Genomic DNA, 23583 nt, shown 5'->3' with positions numbered 1-23583 from the left:
TCTTTGTGGAGTTTCTATTATCAAGTCTATATAAAGTGTTTCAGAAACTAGAAATAAATGTCATTAAACTATAAAGTTAAACTATAACCATGAGTTCAGAGATGGTTCATCATATTATTATATTATCTAGGTCATAGATCTTTTTCACCCGAGTTCAGGCATCAGTTTGAGTTACAGATTAGCTAAAGAAATTTTCATTCCTGGTAATGTTTATTGCCACAAATCTTTTCCATCGACTACACTACCTGTGTTAATAAATAGTGACAGGGCATTTATAGTAAAATATTTCAAAAACACATGGAAAAGAGGGAAAGCTAGACATCATATTTTGAATTCATCAAATACTAGTCAGTCCCAAATATATATATATATTTATTAATTTCTTTATTTTATCTTATTTTTTTATATGTATTCTTGTTCTTCAACAAGTAAACTGGAGAAGCTAAAGACTAAATATAAAATCCAAAAGTGTAGTACAGGTGTTATACATTGATTATATTGGTCTATATACAAAAGTATAGTCCTTTAAAATTACTGTTGTACCTAAGCCATTTATTTTTCTTAACAGTACCAGTGACTATTTAATTCTACTTTTACCTCTGCTTAAGTGTGACAAACATGCAAATAAAATAAAAAATCAGGAAGGGGAAAACACCTAAACTGGAAACTATAAATGCTCCAAACGAGGTTCATAGAAGGCATGCTCTAAGGAAGGGTAACTTGTGATAAGCTCAGATTGTAGGATCCAGAATTCGAGGCGAGGCAGACAGTGGGAAAGTTCAAGACTTTTATTAAAAAAACAACAGAGAACGCAGAGCTGTGGATCTGCAGATCTGCTGGGGGAGGCGGGGCACCGCCCATCACTGACACACTGGTAAGTGACCACGATAATCTGATGGAAGATGATTATCCATGTGAGTCACTTACCTGATTTAACAGTTCACTCCATCCTCTCGAGTGAGGCAGGATCCAGTCAGTGGACTGCCAATCATTGATCATTGATCCAAGCCAGGTCAGGTAAACAGTTTAGAACAGTATGGCTCAGAGATCAAGTCCACAACCCGGCCAGGGGTTTCAATCAGAACAGGAACAGACAGATCCAGGGTTCCAGGAATCCAACACCGAGTTCAGGCAGAAATGCTCAAATGGAAACAGGCAGGCCCAGTAGTTGAGAGGCAGAACAAGACATGATACCTGGAAAATTACATAACTTTAAACTAGCTCCCTCCACTGAGCCAAAAACAGGAACAAGGTACGCTCAGTGGATAAGAGCCAGGACATGATCAGGAAAAACTAAGACAAGACCAAAACTCTCCTTAACCACTGGCCTCTAAGAATAAAAACATGAACTATAGAAAACAGCTATGATCTCCAAATAAAATTAAAACATACAAACAAAGCCTACTTAATAATCTGGCCCCGATAGCTGGGCTGAGCTGAGATAAAACATCGGGAGCAGGTGGATATAATGAGTGACGATTAGTAACCCGGGAGGGTTAGGAGGGTGAGTTAAATGAACAGTTAGGTCAGCTATCACAGTAGTGATCATGACATAACAAAAAAAAAAATGCTCACTGCTCTTTTAAGATGTTCATTTGTAAAAACCTTTTAAAATCATTTACCTCTTCCTTTCACTTAATGGTTACTTTTGCAAGGCAGATAACAGACTGATAGATTACATTTTAAATATCTGTTTTAGAATAATCATTTTATCAATTTAAATACATGAATACTTTGTGTGATACACTGATAGGTCACTAATTAGTGTTTTTCATCAAGATATTTTATTAACAAAATATTCAACTTAAAAAAAAAAAATTAGCACGTGGTCCACCTATGGTCATAAAAATTACCTAGGATGGTAGTGGAGACACAGGCTTCCTCAGCACTGGGGTAGGGCACTCCTTTAAAGATAAAGTAAGGAGCTTGGCCGCCCAGGAGAGGCTATTAGTGGAGTTGCATCTCCTCCATATCAAGAGGCAAATCAACAGCCACTGTAAATACAAATCAATACCACTCAGCAACATGTGGGAGCAAAGTCCAACGTTTTATCCATATATCTAATGACAAAGTATTTAATCTCGCTGTAGTTTGAGAGCTGGGTTGCACCTTTGTAATTCTATCACAAGAGGGCGGTATTTCTTCTGGGTATTTTCATATGTTTCCCTGTGATTTTCTGAGAGATCAGTCAGCTGAATATTTAACCTCTCCATAATAAAGAAACAATATTATATTTTCTGTTGGCAGTCAATGTGAATGCAAAGATCAATGGGTTTAAATTTAGTCAGGTTGTATTATGATGTATGCATTCTAATATTGTGCACCATAATATGAGGTGTATTTTCAAGAGTAAGAAGACTGTTAATGTGAAAGCCATTGTGCTTTATTTGAAAAAATAATGACACCCTACTCCAGACTTAACCAATGGTTGAGTGCCTCGACAGCTGCAGGGTTCGTTGATGTGGTGTCAGGGTGTTTTAGGGACTTTAGACTCCGACCTTGACTTTCCGTTGCCCACTCCACACTTCAGTGAGAAGAGGAAAGTCCCAAATTGACCCAGGTAATGAGAACCTTGCTAAGGGTGGAGTAAAACAGAATTAAAGACAAGGAGAAAAAACACTCTCTGTGCTTGGTAGTGAAGTTGGAGCAGGACCAACTCTGACGAGTCATTGATATAGGGCACCTTCTGCCCTCCTCCTCATATTTTGGTGGTTTCTTGAGCTCGTCTCATAGTGTGCAGGCTGGTGATATTCCCCCAGCAACATAAAATATAGAAATGTAAGATCAGATTTTTAATTTGTAGTAGCATGGACAGAAGTCTTAGAGAGTAAAAAACAAAACAAAAAAAAAACTTATATGAAACATTAGCGAAATGAGAATGCTGCAGCAGGCCTAGTAATAAACAATGAAGCTCAACATACTTTCTACATATTCTGCAGATGTGATCAGTAGTAATGCATAACGGCCAGGGAAGTATTGTCTGTGTTTCACAGAAATCAGATCAGATCAGTTCAGTTCAGAAGTGGAAGTGGGTTATTATCGACATAACGAACCAAAAAAAAAAAAAAGAAAGAAAAAACAAAAAAAAAAAAAAAAACATGATGTAAATCAAAAATGTTCAAAAATCTGTTAATGGCAGCATGAAGCACATGAACATTTCTGAAAGGAAGTTTGCATTTTACCGAAAGCCATTCTTGTGGAAATACATCCTTGTGAAAGTTCGGGGTCTGGTAATTTCCAACTAAGAAGTTATGCTCAAAATGTCTTTTTTTTTTTTTTTTTACTTTTCAATATAAAAACCACAAATATGCTTAATTTTCTAAATGGAATGAGTTGTATTAGGCTCTGCTGCTGCCAACTGACCCTTAAAAAATGTTTAAGGGAGTTTTGGCCAAGCGGTTAGAGTAGTGCGCTTGTGCTCTAAGAAGGTTGCAAGTGCCTGGTTCAATCCCCACAGCCTCCACTCTGGGTTCCTGAGCAAGATCCTTAAACCCAAACTGCTCCCCGGGTGCCACACATTGGCAGCCCATTGCTCCCCAAGGGGATGGGTTAATTGCAGAGAGTGAATTTCATTGTTCTGAACTTGTGACAGTGTAATGACAAAAAAAGCTGGAAAAAGTGTGTAGGGGGGGCTATACTATGTTAGGAAACACAATTAGGTGTCTATTTTAATTCAGATTTCATTTAAATGTTTACAAAACCCATACACACACAATAAAAGGCAAAAATAAATATGTAATAGAGGTAGTCTTAAAGACAAATCTTGACCAAGAAGTGTCTCATTTAATCTGCACTTCCCACCCCCCATGTCTTCACCTGTATGCACAAGAAGACAGACAAGCCTGCATTGAATTCTTGAGAAACGTTTTGAAACCGTCTGAAAAAAAAAAAAAAAACAGATAATCAAAGAAGTCGTATATGCAAAAAAATACCCCGAATTCAGCGCAGCGTTTAACTCCTTTCCTGCCCAGCTCGGTGTAAGTTAGAGCTTAGGGTTTATTGTTTCGTTTTAAAGCGAAAGTAGGCCTACAGCGTAAAGCAGACGTTCATTAAGAGTAGAGGAGCAGCTCCTCTGAGGCATGCTCAGAAAGGTGCGCAGGGACTCACAGATGTTTAAGTTCTCCTGGGTTTTCCTTCGGGTATATTTGCATGAGTCTGAACATTTGAGCGCTTATCCAAACAAAGACAAAAAAGGGGAAACAAGGCAATGGTTTGATTTGACCGCTGCTCGTTTTCCCACCCTTTAGATGTTGGAGTTTCTCAATAGATTTTGTTTGATACAAACTATTTGTCTCTGGGATTGAAAAAAACAGTTGCGCTGTCACCTGAACCTGCTTCAGTTGATGCCGAGTCCTATGACAATGAGCGTTGACCACCAGTCGGTTGCTACAGCGCCGCTGGATCTGAGCACCACAGGTCGAGGGCGCAGGAGCGGGGGAGACCTAACCTTCTGCGACGGAGACGCGCGGGCGAGCGGCGGCTCACCTGCGCCTCCCGCGAGCACCGGGACGGACAGTTCAGTGTTGCACCGCTCCCCGGACACGGACAGCACCCATTCCCGCAAAAGGACAGCGGACGGATCTCCCATAAAGAGTCCGTCGACTCTTCCTTTTAGGAAACGGCATTTTCTTGTCGAAGCGGAGGCGCAGAAGCCGGCTCCACCGGCTGCAGCTGCAGAGGAGCAGACAGTCCGGGAGCCCGCGCGTCCTCGCTTGGGGAAAGCTGAGGATGAAACCAGGTTCGGGGTTGCGCCGGTGACCCACAGGCGGACCGATCAGGCAGCTCACAGTCCGGAAGGCTATCCCTGCTGCATTTTACCACTTATTAATTACGGTAAGCGCTTCTTTCTATATCTCCCATTTGCTCTGTAGCATATTTTTCTTTACACCAATTTAACCTGAACTGCTATGCTATAAGTATGTCTAATAAATGTTTTTTTAACGTAATTTCTGTGAAATTAACATTACTGAGAAAATAATGACCATACTGGAAAAAATCAAAATCTAGATAAGTCATTTTTTCTTAAAATAAGCGCATTTGTTCTTGGATTGATGAGATAAATGAGACATTTTGGAAATGGAACAAGACAATTTACGCTTAAAATAAGAAAACACCATTGCTTTTAAGTGCATTTTATCTAATTATTTTATTTTAAGAGCAAAAATACTCATTCCATTGGATAAACTGTAATTTACCCACTTAAATTAAGGGTAAATACACTTAATCTAAGAAATGTTTACTTATTTCCTGATCATTTTTCCAGTGCAAACAACCTAATTTCACCCAAGTTAACACTAATGATGGAGTCCCCCCCCCCAAACAACTATGCTGTTATATTTCCAAATAGTATTCAGGTCCATCCTCTCTGTCTCCACATCAGTGTCTAAAGTGGGTATGTCCTGTTTAGTTTTTCTCCCTACAAGCCTGTAGGGAACTCGAAAAACACAGAAGTTAAGAAAAACTTGCTCATTCAAAACTATGTGAGGAAAACGCTGCAAAGTAACAGATAAGCTGACCAGAAAGATGGATGGAGCTCATAACTCTCTACCAGAGTGGCATCCTTCTTACCGGTTAGCAGGGAAGGCCCTGGACATCATTTTAATTCAGATTTATTATTATAGCTAAGCAGTTTATTACAGAAGTTTCAAGAAAAAGGTTTGGAATTGTGTGTTTTGTTAACAAGCAAACATGGACAAATATGTTTTTTCTTTTGTGAGTTCTGTCCAAAAAATTGCAATGTGCATGGATTTAATTCAAAAAAATTAAACACAATATTCATTATGTAAACATTTGATTGATGACGATTGTCGGAACAGAGCAAACATCTAGTCGTCTATTCAGGGTGTGATGGAGGTCAGCAGGACAGGATTCAAGGGCTTTTATAGTATTGCTCTGCAAAAGCAAATGCAAGGTTTGTTTATACTTGGCACACTTTGCAGTTGTCTACAAGAAGGTCATTGATAACATCACTGGAGTCGTAGTTAACACAGTGACTTATACTGAGAAAGTGTCCAGTCAGCTTCTCTGCAGCCATTCATCTTCGTCAACTGACAGAAGAGCATCCCCTTTCTCGGTTAGATCATAGCTGAGTATACACTCCCCTACTGCAGATGAGTTTCCTTTCTACAAAAAAAACAAAAAAAACAAAAAAAAAACAGACTCATCTACTTTACCATCAGTTATTTTTTACTTGTCAGAGTCCCTTATCATATGCCTACTTTTCTTTTATGGGTTCTTTCTCTCTTATTTCTGTTGTTCTGATCAGGTCACTACCCAGTGTGCTGCCTAACCCCCTTTCCAGAGCCACACCACCCACAAGTCCACCAGACCGACAACCTGCTGGCAGGAATCTCTTTGGCCAAACATCAGGATGAAGATGGAGACACGTATGTCAATGTGCTGAAAGCAGCTTGTTTGGTGTCATTTTGCGGTTTACAGTGCAGGTTATCATATCCAACTTTTCTTTATTCAAGTCCCCCGAGCTGTCAGTGAACCAACAATGTCACCATGATTCATTCACTACTTTGATTTTCATGATTGCAGATGGGTGACTTTGCTGACAGATGAAAGTTGGCAGAGTAAACAGATACTAAATCCCACCACATTTATTAATATTAATGAGATTTCCAGCAAATGAAGAGGATGCACAGACCCGTCTCTGAGGAGACAGAGAGGGTTTTTTTGTTTTAGATGATGCAGCTTACAATATAGGGCTGGGATACTGAGAGTAGTGGAGGGTCCTATGTTTTTTTGTTTTTTTTTCCCAGCCTAGACTCTAATAAAATCATTTTCCTTACCCCATTCGTGCTGAATATGGGTTTGGGGATCTTGGAAATCTGGGATATTTGAAAGTGTCATTTTCTTTTTTCATTCTGAGATAAGAACAATTTTTAAGTAAGAGGTCTGTAGGCCAGTAGGATCATTTTTCTCTTTAATGATTCAGTACATGCAGATTTATGTTAGTATCTGGATGCAAGGCCTTGTGTATTAATTGATGTTTATTTTTCGATGGGGAAACATTGGACAACTAACTGTGAAGTAGCAATGTTAAAGTGTTAATTGGTAAAATTACTATTTAAACACACAACAGATAGAAAATCTATTGAGTTTACAAGCAAATAATGATGGAGAGCTTTTTGAAGGTTTGACTCCAGAAGGTTTGCACATCTTCATATTGTTTTTTGTGTCTTTTATTTTGCTCATTTGTTCTCTGACAATTGCCCAAACTCAATCTGGTTTGGTTTATTTCACCCTGGACCATATTTTCTGTTTGAAAACAAATTCAACATTAATTAGGCCCAGGCAACGAAAGCGCTGCAAAGGCCTCTGTAGTGTTTATTATTTTATTTACGTCTGGATTCTGAGTGGGTCATTCTAATATTTGCCAGCAGCCTTTTGCTCAGTTTTTCTCAACATATTTGGACACCTATCCAGAAGTGTCCCTGGACCACTGGGTTTGAAGAACTCGGGCAGCAAGCAGCATAGGATCCTGCAGTTGTAGATCTGCTGTTTTATAAGTGGAAGTAGCCAAAACTCTTTCAGAAAAATTGAGAGCAAAGTGTTTTTTGCTTTTGATTGAGTCCTGCTTTTGAGTTATTCCAATACATGAATTTACTTTGATCTGAATCAATAACATCTAATATTTTGACTAAGAAGAAATGTATTTCAGATATTATAAGTAGTTATTCAGTCAAGTTAATCAATGTCATAACGACTAGTTAAAATATGTAAACATTTCTAGGTATGTAAAATCTATTTCTTATAAGTTTAATTTTTTTTGACATTCTGAAATCCTTATCTTTCAGGCAAACATGTAATTTAGGATTTTTTTTATTACAGTTTAGACTAGGAGTGTGATATTGACCAGGAAGAATAATATTTTAGTGATCTAGAAATGGAAGAACAGAGTGGAGAATGCTTTTAATAAATGTTAAAATGGCCTGCTATACGTACGCATTACTGGAGCAACAATCTTCTCGCCATCTCCCTCTTCTTTGCTGCTGTAGTGCTTTTGCTCTTTCTTTTAAACACATTCTCAAATACTTTTTTCTAATTCTGCATTTATCTAGTTCCAGTGGTGTGGTGCCTGTTGTCATGGTGACTCATTGAATCTTTGCTCCACTGACAATGACTTTTTGTATTTGTTGTGCACTTGCTCAACTCTGAGTGAACCTACTTAGAGTTTGTTAAACTTACTCACAGCAGCTGTAGTGAAACCGAAAACAGAGTTTCAAACTTTAGTCTAGATCAATTCATAGTTAAGGATTTCAGTCTGAGTTTGTAAAACCTGCTTTCTGAAACAGGCCACTCTAGATTAAGTGGGATGCTTTTAAGCCAAGGCCAATTCTTCTTGGTTGTTGCAAGCCAGATGCAAATCATTAACCAACCTGTCACTCTTCTGGGTCATTTGAGTCTGTATTTGTTGTTAGTTATGTATTTTTTCCATCTGAATCATGATAAGAATTCTGGTGCAATTTGCTTAACATGGAGCAAGTCCTGTTTACGGTCTACCACCCGAGCTACCATCTTCTGCTTCTCCAGTGTTAAAACAAGTATCTTGGTCGCCTCTATAATTATTAATGTTATGTTGGCCAGGGTTGTCAATTTGGGTGAACTGATTTGAACTGGTAGGTTTTCAGATTAATTTTTGGTTGATTGAAACTAATAAAGACTATTTGTTTCACTGGATTTTATTCATTAGAGACATATAGGCGTGAATACATAATGTCACGTGTAATGTAAATGTCCCACGAGTCAAGTTAAAATGTCTAAAACCATACATTTTCCTTCCAATTAACCATTATGTGCTCTGGTCCTTACTTCGGCCTGAATAAGAGACTTAAAAGTTCAATATACCGTGACAAACTGCAGTATAAAAAGCTTTGTTAAGCACTGGAGCTCTGAGTGGAATGCTGTGGTTCGCCTTACTCAAAAAGATCAGGAATTTGCTTCCAGGTGTCTCCATGTTATCCAGGTCCTAACTGCCTACATTTTGGAAACTGTGACCTGTTTTAAAACCCAAAGTATAAGGTTTTAGTCTATATCGTTGCTCTATACCAGCCAGAAGCCAGTCGATTAGCACTGGCATGAAGTTGAACTTGCTTTTTGCATAAATAACTTTACCTAGGAATCCAGATGCTACATCTCTTCAGATCATTTGATTTAAAACTTAGCATTGAAATTACCCTTGTGAGGTAAAACAGAAAAACTCCTGACCTCATAAGTAAAAATTTATTATTGCACAATGTAAGCCTAGACTGTTTGGAGCATCATCTCAGTTTATTTGTTTCAACCTCAGTGATTTCCTGTTTCTACATATTTAGCAGGTATAGTCAGTACCGCCCCCACACAGTAATCATATCCAGGCAAATGTTTTAGTGCTGTCTAACTTTCCAGTAGGGAAAGTAGTTTCATCTTGATCATAACTGATTCACCAGCTGTTGTAACAGAATACTATCAACATCTCAAAACATAAGGGTTTTGGTTATGAGCTGTCAGACTGAGAAGCGACTACATTTAGTTTTCTTTAACAGCCAGCTGACTAGTCTCTTAGGGTGTGGGAGTAAGGGGGTTGGGAATGATACTGTCCTCAGGGCACAGTGTCGAGACCACATGAATGCAAATGCTAAACTATAAACGCATGGCCACCCGCCTTTTGTTTGCAGGTTCAGCACCTTCCCACACATCAAGTTAAATGAGAAACTGACACTAGAGCACGAGGGCACTCTCAGGCAAAGTCATGTGACTGAAAATGAAGCATGTCCTAGAATTAAATTACACTTTGATGTTGCAGTTTCAAATAGGATCACCTTCACTTGCATCGAATCAAAACAAACTTGTGATGACCAACATTTTAAATAGCCACAAGTATCTTAACTAGCTTGATGCTTTTGTCCTACAGACACGTTTGCTGTTGGTTGTGACATTTTAGGCATAAGTCAGTTTATCTGGACTTCTTATAGACCAGTTAAATTTAATTTTTTCAATATTATACCTTTTACATGCTTATTAGTCCCTCCATGGTAGAGTGGCTTATGTATTCATCCTTGATGGATGATGTAGAGATCCAGGTCTTAATCTGGCATAAAAAGTAAGTATACATTTTCCTTGCTTGTGACGAGCCCCTGCAAAATGTAGCAGCTGGATGGACTCAAACATCTTTCATATGCTCATTATTGCTTCTTTCTTAAATTCCAGTTTGCAGACAAGCCTGTGTACTATTGTAACCATGCAGCTCTTACAGTATGTGTCTCTTTGTGGTTGCATAAAACTCTGCCTGAATTCTTCAGAAAGAGACAGTCTTATCCCCTTGTTATTTTTTTTCACACTGTATGTATGCAAGTGTGTGTGACTGCGTGCATGCAAAATGTGAGTGATGGTGTTCACGCCTGCTCTTACGTCAATGAGCCCTTTAGTTTCGGGAAAGCCAGAGAGAGCTCAGTTTTTAACATGATTGTGGTTTTTCTCAGGTGTCTATATCTCTCTCTCTTTCTTCTCTGTGTTTTTAAATGAATGGGCTCAAAAAACCCAAACATCCGCTCCCCACTTCCTCATTTACCGCTTTCTTTCTATCAGCCCCATCTGGTGCTCTCTCTCTTTTCTCTCTCTCTCTCTCCATTTATTTTGTGTGTCACACTGTGTCTTGGTTTCATGGTGTGCAGATGTCAAGTTCAATTTAAATACATTTCTTCCAGAAATCTTCAAAGCAAAATTTTGGGGTATAAATAGGCAATGTAGTATTCCACTTATGAAAGATCTTGGTTTATGGACAGGATGATTATGGAATACTTGTTTAAAAATCTAGATTTTGTAAAATATTGAGTGTTAATATTGAGTGTTTAAACATAAGGTTTGAAGTTATCTGTTTTAAAAAAATTACTACCAATGACTCCTACAAAGCTCTTAGATGTGTGTTTTTAGGTACCACAAATTTTCTAGTTACATTCAATACTTTTTCAAGATTAATGGAAGATTGCATTTGCAGTATAATATAGTTTTCAAATCACAAAGGCGCTTAATTTAAATCATGCTATATTTACCAAGAGTAGGGCTGCAACCAATGATTATATTACTAATCGATTAATCTGTCAATTATTTTGCATTAATCGATTAATATTTAGACAGCAAATGGTTCCTTAAAGAAGATTTTTTACAGAATTAAACCAAGAGAAACTAAAGGACCTGTCCTTCAAAACGGGCAAAAAGAAGGCTGCATTTGTTGGCCGCATAATGAGGAGTCTTCCAATCCAAACAGGCCTTGTCACAACCATATGATGTAATCGGCTGATAATTTTGACTTTTGGAGGATTTTATGCTCCAGTTTGCTAGGGAGCATAAAGATTGGACTGTGGAGCAATGGAAGAAGGTCATGTAGTCTGATGAGTCCAGATTTACCCTGTTCCAGAGTGATGGGCGAATCAGGGTAAGAAGAGAGGCAGGTGAAGTGATGCACCCACCATGCCTAGTGCCTACTGTACAAGCCTGTGGGGGTGGTGTTATGATCTGGGGTTGCTGCAGTTGGTCAGGTCTAGGTTCAGCAACAGTATGTGCTCAAAGAATGAGGTCAACTGACTACCTGAATATACTGAATGACCAGGTTATTCCATCAATGGACTTTTTCTTCCCTGATGGCACAGGCATATTCCAAGATGACAATACCAGGATTCATCGGGCTCAAATTGTGAAAGACTGGTTCAGGGAGCATGACGTCCAGACGTCAACCCCATTGAGAATCTTTGGGATGTGCTAGAGAGGGCTTTGCACAGCGGTCAGACTCTACCATCATCAATGCAAGATCTTGGTGAAAAATTAATGCAACACTGGATGGAAATATATCTTTTGACATTGCAGAAGCTTATCGAAACAATGCCACAGCGAATGCGTGCCGTAATCAAAGCTAAAGGCGGGCCGACAAAGTATTAGAGTGAGTGACCTTTATTTTTGTGGCAACTTTTTTTTTGGCCCGGCAGCATATAATAACTGTTGTTCTTCTGTATTCCTTCTCTTCAGCAGGTTAAAAAAAACTGACTTTATTTTGGTTGTGAACGACCTTCTCCTGTCTGGGTCTTTCCCTAATCAATGTGTTTGGCATCCTTATCCAGCCTCTCCCAGCTCTATCGAAGACCTCATATCAGAACTGAGAAAAGGTCCTTTTCCTTCATCAGACCTCCCAATATAACAAAATAACCAGTACCCTTCATAGTATAACATCTCAAAGGCAGGATGCCACCCCCGAAATGCATACCCGGCTAGTCTGACCCAGTTCTCATCTTTGGAGGTTTCATAATGACGTAAGCTCTTTCTTTCTTTATTTGGACTTGGCCATGTGGTCAAATGATACTTCAAATTTCAGTGAAGCTAAGAGGTGTCTGCTCTGGTGCAGCCTAGGACAGGCCTCATTGTGGACCTTCGGCGTGGTGATACAGAAGTTCATGATGGCTTTGCTTTAGGCATGCTAATAAACAAATCAAAAATTAGAAAACTTACATGTTTCAAAATGATAGCCCAACTCAACCCTATTTTCACATGAAGATGAAAAGCTTGCATCAGGACTTGGACAGAAATAGTGTTTCAACTACACAAAAATTTCTAAGTTGCATTGAAATGCATATTATTTATACATTTCCTGAAATGAAACCAACCCTGTTGAAATTTTTGCAGCTGTCAGCAGTTTTAGTTGTTACCAGTAAATAGTTTAAATAACTTTACTAATCTTGCCAGGCGACACGGTCAACTATCTATTCAGAATTATTCTAGAAGCTTGTGTGTGACTGAAAACAGAATGTGGTCAGGTTTTAACTCGGGGACACTTTATAATGGAGATTTGAGCCCATACTGAATGTAAAATTTGCACCATGTGTAGATTACAGCAATCAATGACAAATTATATTCAGTCTTGCAAAAAAAAAAAGACTGTTTAAATCCATCCTTATGCATCCAAAATAAATGCTAAAGTGAGTATGTGTGGACTTTTTACTTATCAAGTTTTCTTGACTTCATTATCATCTGTTTTTTTTTTTTAAACCTTGTTGACGTGCACAGGAGGTTTTGAACTAAGTCATCTTTTCTTGTGAACTGGACTACCAGCTTCCTTTTCTTTAACAGTTCACACAAACTGACACATCACATCATCACTCAGCTGGTCCTCAGACCACAGGACATTCAGTTTGATCTCTGTCTGGCGTCTGGCTCTGTCTTCACCTTCCATACCAAACAGGATACCACATACTAGAAAAACTGAGAAAAAAAAATGAAAAAAGTATAAGTTTGAGAAAAAAAGGCAGCCTTTTTTTTTTTCTCGACCTTCTACTTTTTTCAGTCTTTTCTTTTCTTTTCTTTTTTTTTTTTTTTTTTTGCTTTTACTTTTCACACACAGCTTTGCTGCTTGTAACATTGCAGGTTTGGGACTTCTGTCTGCGTCAGTACTTCTGTGCCTGGGGTTATCTCAGGCTTTGGTCTACCCCACTTCTAGGAAGCAGAAACAGTACAGTTTCATCTTAGGAGAAAAGAGAGAGATGGGTGCAGATATACAAGACAGGAGTACTTCAGGTCTTTGTGAAGGAAGCCACTACTGTCAGCTCAGTTTTTGGAGCCAAATTCTGATACATATTTATTCATGAAGTCAAACTGCAGCTGGCATTTATCTGTGTTCAGCTGAGTATCACTGTCCACAATACTTGCCTGTGGGTTCTCGGTGACAAATCCCAGTTTGACTCATACCTCAGCAGTTCACCACACTGCTTGACACCACTATGCTGGGCATTGACTTACCAAAACCGTAATAGAACAACGCACTGTAAACCCTTTTTTTTTTTTTTTTTTTATAATAAGACTTGATAACAGATTTTTTTCACAGTGTTGAGTTCACTTACAGGAACAGGGATCTTCTCAGGAAAGAACCGTCATTCTCGCTCTGCATGTAAAAGTTCTGCTTTTCACTTTGATATCAGGAGCAAATCATCTATTTGCCTTTTAGAGTTGCACTTCCAGTTGACCATGACATTTGCGATTTATAGACAAGCTGCAGAGCAGATGTGCATTAGAATGTCTCACAAAATTGTATGTGTGCACATAGGCAGTTTATATACCCCTTGAACCTTCTCACCTTTGCTACTTTACAAAGAAAAACTTCAAGATATTTTATTTTCATTTTAATGATGGGTGATCATAAAGCACATAATAATTTTTGCAAAAAAATTTTTGAATTAAAAAGAAAAAAACACATGCATTTACAAATTTTTTTAACAAATTAAAATTTAGAAAGTGGCATGCTTTTCTGGTACTTCCACAGAGTCTTTGCAAGAGCTTTGTAGAAGGGTCCTTGATTCGCCATTCCAGCTGCAAGTCTTGTTGTCTATGCCTTAACCATTATTGCAAAAAGAGGCTAAAGCTTCGCCCATTCCTCTTTGTGAAATAGCTTAAGATTGGACATTACATTACTCCAGAGGCAAGGCGTTTACAGCTTTACTTTCAATATTGACTTGTTTAGCCAAACATTGTGTCAACTCTGACAATGGTTTTCCTGTTCCAATAAAAGTATTTCCGCACTAGAAATAGAACTTTATTGATCTTACAATGGAGGAATTAACTCTTTGCATTTAACCATCACCTTGGGGAGCAGTGGGCTGCCATTGTGCAGTGCCTGGGAAGCAATCAGGGGTTAAGGGTCTTGCTCAGAAACCCAGAGTAGAGTCCTGCACGGGTCGAGTTTTACCAACCCGCACCCACCCGAACCCGTTAGCATGACTACCGAGCCCGACCCGTCACCCGCGGATATCTTCAATTCAAATCCGAACCCGACCCGTTGATATTTAACCTGCAACCCGACCCGTTAACACATCAAGTAATAGGCTATAGTACGTTGCACTGCAGAACAGCGCCATTAACACTGCAGCAGACGTGTATGCACTGACTGTGGCCTTTTTGGAAGGAAGCCCACACTGGCGGCAGGGCTTTAAGCTACAACAAGGGTGACCCCAGTGCCTGATTAATATAACATTTCTGATGTCCATAACAACACACACGCATAAAAAAAAAATCACCAACTACCCGCCCGCACTAAAAAAATATCCGCCCGACCCCGCGTACCGGTTTATTTTTATTTATGTATTTTTCACACGCAAAAGAGCATTTTAGCGGGTGACCCGTCGGGGACCCACGGGTACCCGACCCGTTGCAGGACTCTAACCCAGAGTACCGGCTGTGGGGATCGAACCGGGTAGGCCTACTCACAGCCTTCTCAGAGCTTAAGCGCCCTGCTCTAACAACTGGGCCAACACTCCCCTAGTAGTACAATACTGCTACTACTATGTTTTATAGGGAGGTGGGAGAAATCGTGTGGGAGAAATTGATTTGGCAATATATCTCGGTATATATCCCGCATGAAAAATTGGCGATCTTTCAGCTCCTAATATCGCAAGAAAATATTGCTTAAAAAATGTGCTATCTACTTCCGCACGCCGCTCCAGTAGATGGCACCATTCAGCCCTTTGCGGCACATCGTCATTTCTTTAATTGAGTAAGTCATAGTGGCAGAAGCAGACTGAATCAAACCTCAGGGCTAAACAACAAAATAATTGAATGATGTATATGTTCATCGGAAGATATTAAACACTTGCTTTTTTATCTTTACATTTAATTTTAATATTAGCTCAGTAGAATCTTGCAATATATTATGATATCGTAATATCGTGACACAAGTATTGTGATGCGTATCATATCACAACACCCTTGCAATACTCACTCCAAATTTTTCAGAGTGAAAGTAGTTTGTTCGCGGTGATAGGCACGCTTACTACAGTTTGCTGCTACACGGCATTTCACATGAAGGTCAAAGAAGTTCAGTTGTGGCCTTATGTGATCAGACATCCTCCTCCCCATGTTTGCTGTAACACTTTGATTGTGAACTCAAAGCTGGACCTCCTGTTTTTTGATTAATTGAACAGCGCTTTGTAATCTGTAAAGCTTTGATTTAAGTTTTGATTTAAATTTCTTCACAACTTTATTTTTGATCTGTCAGACAATCTTTATAAGGGTGTTTGTTCTCTAAGGATCTTTAAGAAACACCTGAGTCTGAGGCCTTCACAGGACAGCTGTAATGATTCTGAGATCAAATCACACACAAACGAAGTATTTTTAATGATAGGTTTCTAAAGGCAATTGGTGGCCTAGATTATATTTAGGGTCCAAGTGAAACAAGTGTTTCACATAAACACCACTTTTTTTTATAATGTTGGAGGTATTTTATGATTTGATGTATTGTATTTTGGTGTATGTAAAGGTGAAAGTATAATTATTCATCAGTTTTGACAAAGGGTGTTACTATTTTTCAAACTTGAAAAACAAAGAGGCAGAAAGATGGACGTAATAGAAATACATAATTGGCAGGAAGTTGTGCAAATTAAATTCTCATCATTAAACCATTTTGATGACCTCATTGGTTTGTGTGTAGGTACTTTTAAGTTATTACCAAGAAGTTTCCTGTTTTGTTTTTAAAGTGTCTTACTGGTTATGTCTAATCCATAAAGCTGACAGTGCAAACCAGCAGAAAGCCCCTATAAGAAACCATGCAGCTTCATGCCTAGATTTTAGAACACTTGAAGCAAACCAGTAAAAAAAAAAAAAAAAACTAATGCAGCCTTTTTCATTGACAACAGGATGTGACATAGAACAAATCTGGCTCTTACTGGAAGCTGCTTCCTTTGATAGTTTGAGAGAGAAAATGTAAAAAAAAAAAAAAAAAAAAGAAATCTCCACTGCTTTTCAACTGCATGCCCCCCCTCCCCCATCAGCCCATCAGTTTCCTGAACCTTCCCTGTCTTGAACTCTGGCCTGTGTCTTGCCTCACATATAGACCACAGGTAGTGGTTTACCTTTAATGACGATAAGGCAGTCTGATAAGAACACTGTGAGTCAGGCATGTACATCTAGGTTGCATGGCTGGTCTGCTACTTTGATGCTCATTTTAGTCTTTTATGTTAACGTTGTTATTTGGATTTATCCAAAGCTGAGTTAGCATTAAATCAGAGATCGACCACTGATGTGAATTTAAGCCCCATTCATTGACAACACTGGTGAAAACATAAAACAAACAAAAAAGAAACTTAAAAAAGTACATTTATTTAGTTTTTGAATAAAATCAGATGAGTTATTACAGCTGCTGTCAGAAGGTAATACATTTCACCATCGAAATAACCTTAATCTTCCTGTATGAGTTGATGCATATAGCAAATTGTCTTAGCATGTGTCTTTTCCTCACTGGTCCTCTTATGCACTCTTTCTTTCAGTCCACCCAAAAGAAAATTCTATAAAATGTATTTGAATGAGCTTTAATGGCCATGGAAAAGGGTTAATTTGATGTCTGATAAAAAATGTCAGTTGTGTTTTAGCTGTATGTTTTGCATCACTATCCTGCTGAAACATCCAGTAAACACCCATTTCTAGTGTAGTTTTACAATCCAATATATTTTGTCATGATACAATGTTCTTTAGCAAGCTTCCCAGGTCATTCAGAAATGAAACACACCCATTGTATCACAAGTGCCTCACTATAACTGTTGGCATAAGGTCTTTTTACACACATTCATCCAAAGCAAACCAGTCCAAATCCAAATAGAGTATTAATCCTTGGAAAATAAACAAAACAAGCAAGAAAAACAAATTTAGTCTCACGTGAACAAAGCACAAAAAGCAGTTAACATCCCAGTAGACTTCAGCAAGCTACACTGTTGTATTTGTAATAATATGATGTATATAATTCTAAACATCTTGATAGTAAGTTTGTAAATTACTATTTTTTTCGTCTTCAACAAAATGCCTGGGGCAATGGTAAAATGGCTTCATCAGTGGTACAAAGTTTCTCAATCAAGAATCAAAATTGGGCAAAATTGGGGGCTATATGTTAACGATTTCAAGTTGTCACAGTTGCAAGGGGACAGAAGTTAGATGGATAATGGCATTAACGAGTGTTTATACTTAGGTTTTTCTGTTACAGCCACCCACTGGACTAGAGTTGTAGTGCACCTTTCTTCACAACAATCTCCCAGACATCAAGACTCAGAACTACATTGGCGAAACAGGACAAGAAGAAAAAATGAATAAAACTGAAAACACAAAAATTATCAGGGATTAACTTTACCTGGGTAAAAATGTTAGGTAATAAAGTCCTTAAAAAATACAGGAATACAAGAATAGGAGAGAACACAACATGTAAGTCCTTGCTACTTGTAAGAACATGTAAGTCCTTACTACTTATTTCTACTGTGCTGCTCAGCACCTATCAACAAGAAAGTGTTGGGTGATTTTAAAAGGCCATCAAGACATATTGTGACTACAGAAATAAACATTTTTTTCAAGTCTTTTCATCCCAAAGTTGTGAAAAAGATACTAGCATCAGTTATAGTGTCTGAAATCATTATGCAGAGAGTTATCTTTTAGCAACAGTGTCTGTTTTGCTTTATTAATTGACCTTGTCTTGCGAAGGCGAGTGAAGTCCCTCATATTTATCCCAGATTTTAAATATAAATTAGTAGTATTCTTCAGTCTATTCCGTCTTACAAACACTAAAACTGACAAACGCTGATAAATTTTAATTTGTCCAAATAAATGAAAAAGATGTTCAACAATGAGCATAACCATATATGTTTTCTGTAAAAAGATTATTTTTTAATTTCAATGTTCTAAAGAGTAGGGAATAGAGATATAAAGACTGTAACAGGCCTTTTCATTAATAGAACTGGAGCCTATTTTATCATTTCTTTATTCCTTTTAACTTCTTAGTTGCAATGTGCTGGATTATTCTGATTAGAGATTGTAAAACAAAGATACATTGTATTTTCAATTAATTGTGTGTAGTAGTTTACCCACATAAAACGAAGCATCCAGCCAATTCAATTGATAGACATGAAATAAAGTGAAAACTGCATTTAAGGAAGTAGCACATTCGGCAGTAACAATATCATTGTCACAACTTCTCTACCAATGCCAGTAATTTGATTAAATCATTGAAGGGTCAGAAACACAGAACTCATTTGTTAAGTGAAACTCTTTGTTTTTGTGTCTCCTCCAGTCCTCTCCATATAGCTGTGGTTCAAGGGGAATTGCCAATAGTCCACAAACTTATCCAACTGCTGCTGTTGGCTCGTACAGGCCTTGATATTTACAACAATCTCCGACAGGTAAGAAAAAATGCTTTCATGACAATGACACACTTCATACCACAAATAACATTTGCATATTTTAAAATCATTCTGTTCTTGAGTTGGTTCCTTTTGTCTGTCATTTCCCTTGAGTTAAGCTTCAGTAACAAAAAACAAAAGCTTTAAACTTCACTTATGGTGCTTTCATACCTACAGTAACACGTAACCAGTGAAAAAAGTGTCACTTTCAGGTGTGTTTGCTCACCTGACATTTCATAAGAAATTCCCCTGATAGGCAAAAACAATTTAGACAGTGGGCAAACTTGGACTATGTCATTGAATCTTCTGGTTGTTTCAACTCAACATGGCATACCTGGACTTTTCAGAATGAATGGCAGTGCTTTACTTACCTTGGAATGCCTAACAGAGCCTTGGGTCTAGCAGATTCTCCAGAGATGCTCCCAGTTCGGGGAATATCTCGTTCTAGAGCTCAGACTAGAGCAGCTAGTAATCAGAGCAAGAACCCTGGCAGAGAGAGCCCCATAACTAGTACAAGGTTTTCCGCATCGTGAAGTTTGCAGATGACACCATGGTGGTGGGATTTCATCAGAGATAACAACGACCAGAACTACAGCGAGGAGGTGGAGTAGCTGTTGGGCTGGTGCAAAGATAACAGCCTGATCCTCAATGCGGAGGAGACAAAGAAGATTATTGTCGACTTCAGGAAGAATTGGCCTAACTACGCTCCACTACTCATCAACTGCTCAGCAGTAGAGGTGGTCAGCAGCACCAAATTCCTGGGGGTGTACATCACAGACAACCTCACTTGGACTGTAAACACCACCTCACTAGTCAAAAGGGCACAAAAGCGCTTGTCCTTCCTGCGGAGGATGATGGGAGCCCATCTGCCCCCACCCATCCTCACAACCTTCTACAGAAGCACCATAGAGAATGTTTTGGCCAGCTGTCTCACTGTTTTGTGTGGAGGCTGCAGTGCCTCAGACTGGAAGAGAGTGAGAAGAATAGTGAAAATAGCTGAGACGGTCGTCAGGGCTCCTCTTTCCTCCATAAAAGACATTTGATCCCAGCGCTGCGTGTCCGGGGCCCATAACATAACTAATGATCCCTCACACCCCCACCATGGACTGTTCTCCTGCTGTCCTCTGGAAAGAGGCTTCAGAGCATTCTATGCAGGTATTCAACATATTCTGCAACAGTTTCTCCCCCACCACCATCAGACTTTTAAACTGTTGAAAAACTCTTAATCATGTCACAGACTCTGCATCACACTGATAACACCAAACCAAAAATACTACATATTTGCACCATATATATTAATGCTCTGAGCTTCCACATTGTATCCATGCATTTTTGGCACCATGTTTTTTTTTCCTCCCATACTCATTTGATCATTGCTCCACTTTATAGAATGGAAATGTCCATTTACTCTCTGAAAACAAAATTTTGTTTTGTATACACTCTGTGTATACAATATGACAATAAAAGTGAAGTTTATTTTTTTCCAAATTCACAACAGATAAAATCAGCTTTTTAAATGCAGACTTGAATGTTCTTAAAATATATCATACATTGCATATATTACCTAAGGCTTTAGGACAATGTATTAACTGGACTTGCACTGTTGATGGAGGATACTTACTTGTGGGTAATGTCTTGGACTTGAGTTACACTTGTCTTTCAAACTTTGACATACCCCACAAAGACTTGAGTGTACTTGACTTAGATTTGTCCCTCAAACTTGCAGAAGCAATTTGCAGTTGGTCCTCCCAGAAGCATCAACTTTGATTCTGTGAACATTACTGTTGAATATCTTTATGTATAATGTGCATCTCTGTTCATACATGTATACCATTATAATTCAAATTAACATAATTTTGATACTTTAAAAAGATTAAGAAGTATTTGCACATCTTGCTGAATAATGCAGTATATAAAATCTTCTAATAAAAGTTGAAAAGTTGCTGGATAGAGATTGAAAGAAGAAGTGCTCTTTTTTCGTCCTTTGCTTGTGGTGTGTTATTAAATTATTTTCTAGGCCTGGTGTCGGAGGCTTATGCATTGGAATTTACCTTTCCTGAACTCTCCACCTAAACCAAAGTAATGAGCATTCTGGGAAGGCCTTGTGTGCTTTCCAATATCCTGTTTTTTTATGCCTAATGCACATATTGTTTTAGCAATCACTTTCCCCAAAAAGAACAGATTTTTTTTCTAGGGATTGTAATCCGATGTCCTTTGACATGTAATTATCAATAACCTTTGCAGATGTTAAACTCTGTATGCCGTAAGTAAAAAAAAAAAAAAGGGAAAATCACTGTGCCGTTGTTTGCATGCATTCTTAAGTGTATGTTGAGGCTTTTTATTGACATTGTAAAAGAAAGTTTTTGGACATTGCACTCATCTCGAAAATGTTAGAGATCAAAAGCACTTCCTCTGAAATAATGTCTCCTAAAAAAATACTGGAATATGCTCAATGAATTGCCTTTGAGTGTTTCCCAATCCAGGCCTTTCCCAAACACCTCTATTAAGACAATACTTCCACATTCCATCTCCCTTTTTACCACATTTTAACCTCATTACCTTCCTTATCTGCTCTGTGCCAGCTGTTTCTTTTTCATCCTTTCACTAAGAAAAAAAAAAACACCTGAGCTGTAAAAGAGCTGTCGTTCTCAGGGCTGGGGTTTCACACCACACAGGACGCTGCAGGCATACTTACCAGAAATAATGCCGGTGCTATCATCGGCTGTTCTTTTTCCTTATCGCTGAGGCTTGACAGCATAGGTTTTGTGATATCCTGTGTCTACCCTGTGTATGAAAATGCTTGCACGCAACGCACTCTCACACACACCTCCTGCAGAGGCATACACACACACAGACACACACACTTAGTGTGTTATATACAATTATAACCAAAGGGGAGATTCACAGGCTCAGGTCCCATCATAGTCATTTGCCTACCAGATTTTGTGGTTTTGACTGAATACCAGGCAGAGAGAACACACTTATCTAAATGAGGCCAGGGAACTGTTTACTTTCAAAAGAAGAAAAAAAAAAACATAGTTGACAAAGTTGAACACAGTTTCCAGCATTAGGCAACTTCCCAAAGACAGGAAATGATATGCAGCCTTTTTTCCAATATTGATGAAAATCCTGGGTTTCTGTGGTTTTGCATGTGGAACTTTTTGACAGAGTGTTACTATCGGTACCGTTGTTGGACGGCAATGCAAGTGTCTGTGCATGATTTGCCTTCCACATGAATGGTTTAGAGCCAGCTGTTTGTTACTCCCACGCCGGCCATGCTATCAGTTTGCCAACCAAAACACACAGTTGTTTTTTGTTTTGTTTCATCCCCTGCAGGGGCTTGACAGCAGACTGTTGTGCATGGTAATGCAATTGAAATTGGTTGGGCTTGATAAGACACTTCCTTCGCATTGCCAGCTAGCAGCTATATGCACATGCCCTGTCATTCTTATATGCTTCTTCATAGTTTACAGCATGTCCGTGGCATGCCTTTTTTCTTCGTTCAAGGGTGTACGTGTGTGTGCGTGTGCACAAACAAAACGTCCATGTGTTTGTGTGTTTAAGTATCCTTGTTCCGAGAAGTCACATGACCCCCCCTCCCGCCTGCCTGCAATGCTTAGGGCTGTTTCTCAACATACCTTGCGCTGAGGTTCAGAGGGTAGTTTACAGGGACTTTCCCTTCCTGCGCGTGCTTCTCTGTCTGTCAGCCTCACTCTCTCACTATTGGTTTTTTCAGATCCGTTGCTGCGGATATATTTTTGAGACCTCCGTTTCTAACCAGAACTGATAAACTGTCTGATGCTATCAGCATAACTGTCAACAATACTGACGTAAGAGCGTGTGATTATTTGTGCAACATGATTGGCTTCACAGTGTGCATTGCAGGAGGCCTTTATCTCTTTCTTGATACATTTCATGTTTGTGTCTGTTTTGCCCTGCCTAAGGCCTTGGGCGTTCATGCCCATAAACTTTTTGTCCTTGTCTTTTCCCCTCACACATGTTGATTGGTTCATTTTGCAGGAATGTTTGTATACCAGAACACACTAAAGGGGAAAGAGAAGGGATTTTCCCTTTTATCCTGCCTTTCCCCTGGACTACCCTCCACCGCTTCCTCTTTTCCTCATTCTTTTCCCTCCCCACCCCTGTTCTCCCTACACTCCCTTTCCAACCAAGCTCTTATCATCAAAAGTGGAATTTTTGTTTTAGTCACTGTGAAGTCCTTTTACAGGAAGCTATTGCTTGATTCTTTCACTGGTTTGTTTTGAATGGCCATAATAGGCTTTGGAGGATTCTTTGTTCTCTGAGTCGTTTAAAGGAATAGTACACCCAAAACATGATTAGCCTTCATTTTCTACTCACCCCCATGCTGAACAACACCCTGGAGTACTTTTTTGATATCTCAAATGCA

At 38.8% G+C, this 23583-nt stretch overlaps 1 protein-coding gene across 1 annotated transcript in view; it reads left to right on the top strand.

Annotated features, from left to right (window-relative positions):
* The first annotated feature begins 3681 nt into the window (after positions 1-3681).
* The window catches only part of LOC107083549 (B-cell lymphoma 3 protein-like), a 29879-nt gene continuing 9977 nt past the window's right edge, over positions 3682-23583 (top strand). Inside the window, exons 1-3 of the mRNA XM_015372868.1 lie at positions 3682-4833; positions 6266-6386; positions 19067-19175. Coding sequence (XP_015228354.1) covers positions 4344-4833; positions 6266-6386; positions 19067-19175 — 720 coding nt within the window. The 5' untranslated portion in view covers positions 3682-4343. The remainder of the gene's footprint in view (positions 4834-6265; positions 6387-19066; positions 19176-23583) is intronic.

The sequence above is a fragment of the Cyprinodon variegatus genome, unplaced genomic scaffold, assembly GCF_000732505.1.
Source record: "Cyprinodon variegatus isolate N-32 unplaced genomic scaffold, C_variegatus-1.0 Scaffold77, whole genome shotgun sequence".
NCBI classification, from domain to species: Eukaryota; Metazoa; Chordata; class Actinopteri; order Cyprinodontiformes; family Cyprinodontidae; genus Cyprinodon; species Cyprinodon variegatus.
The sequence above is the reverse complement of the archived record's forward strand: the minus strand, read 5'-3'. Positions and strand labels throughout refer to the sequence as shown.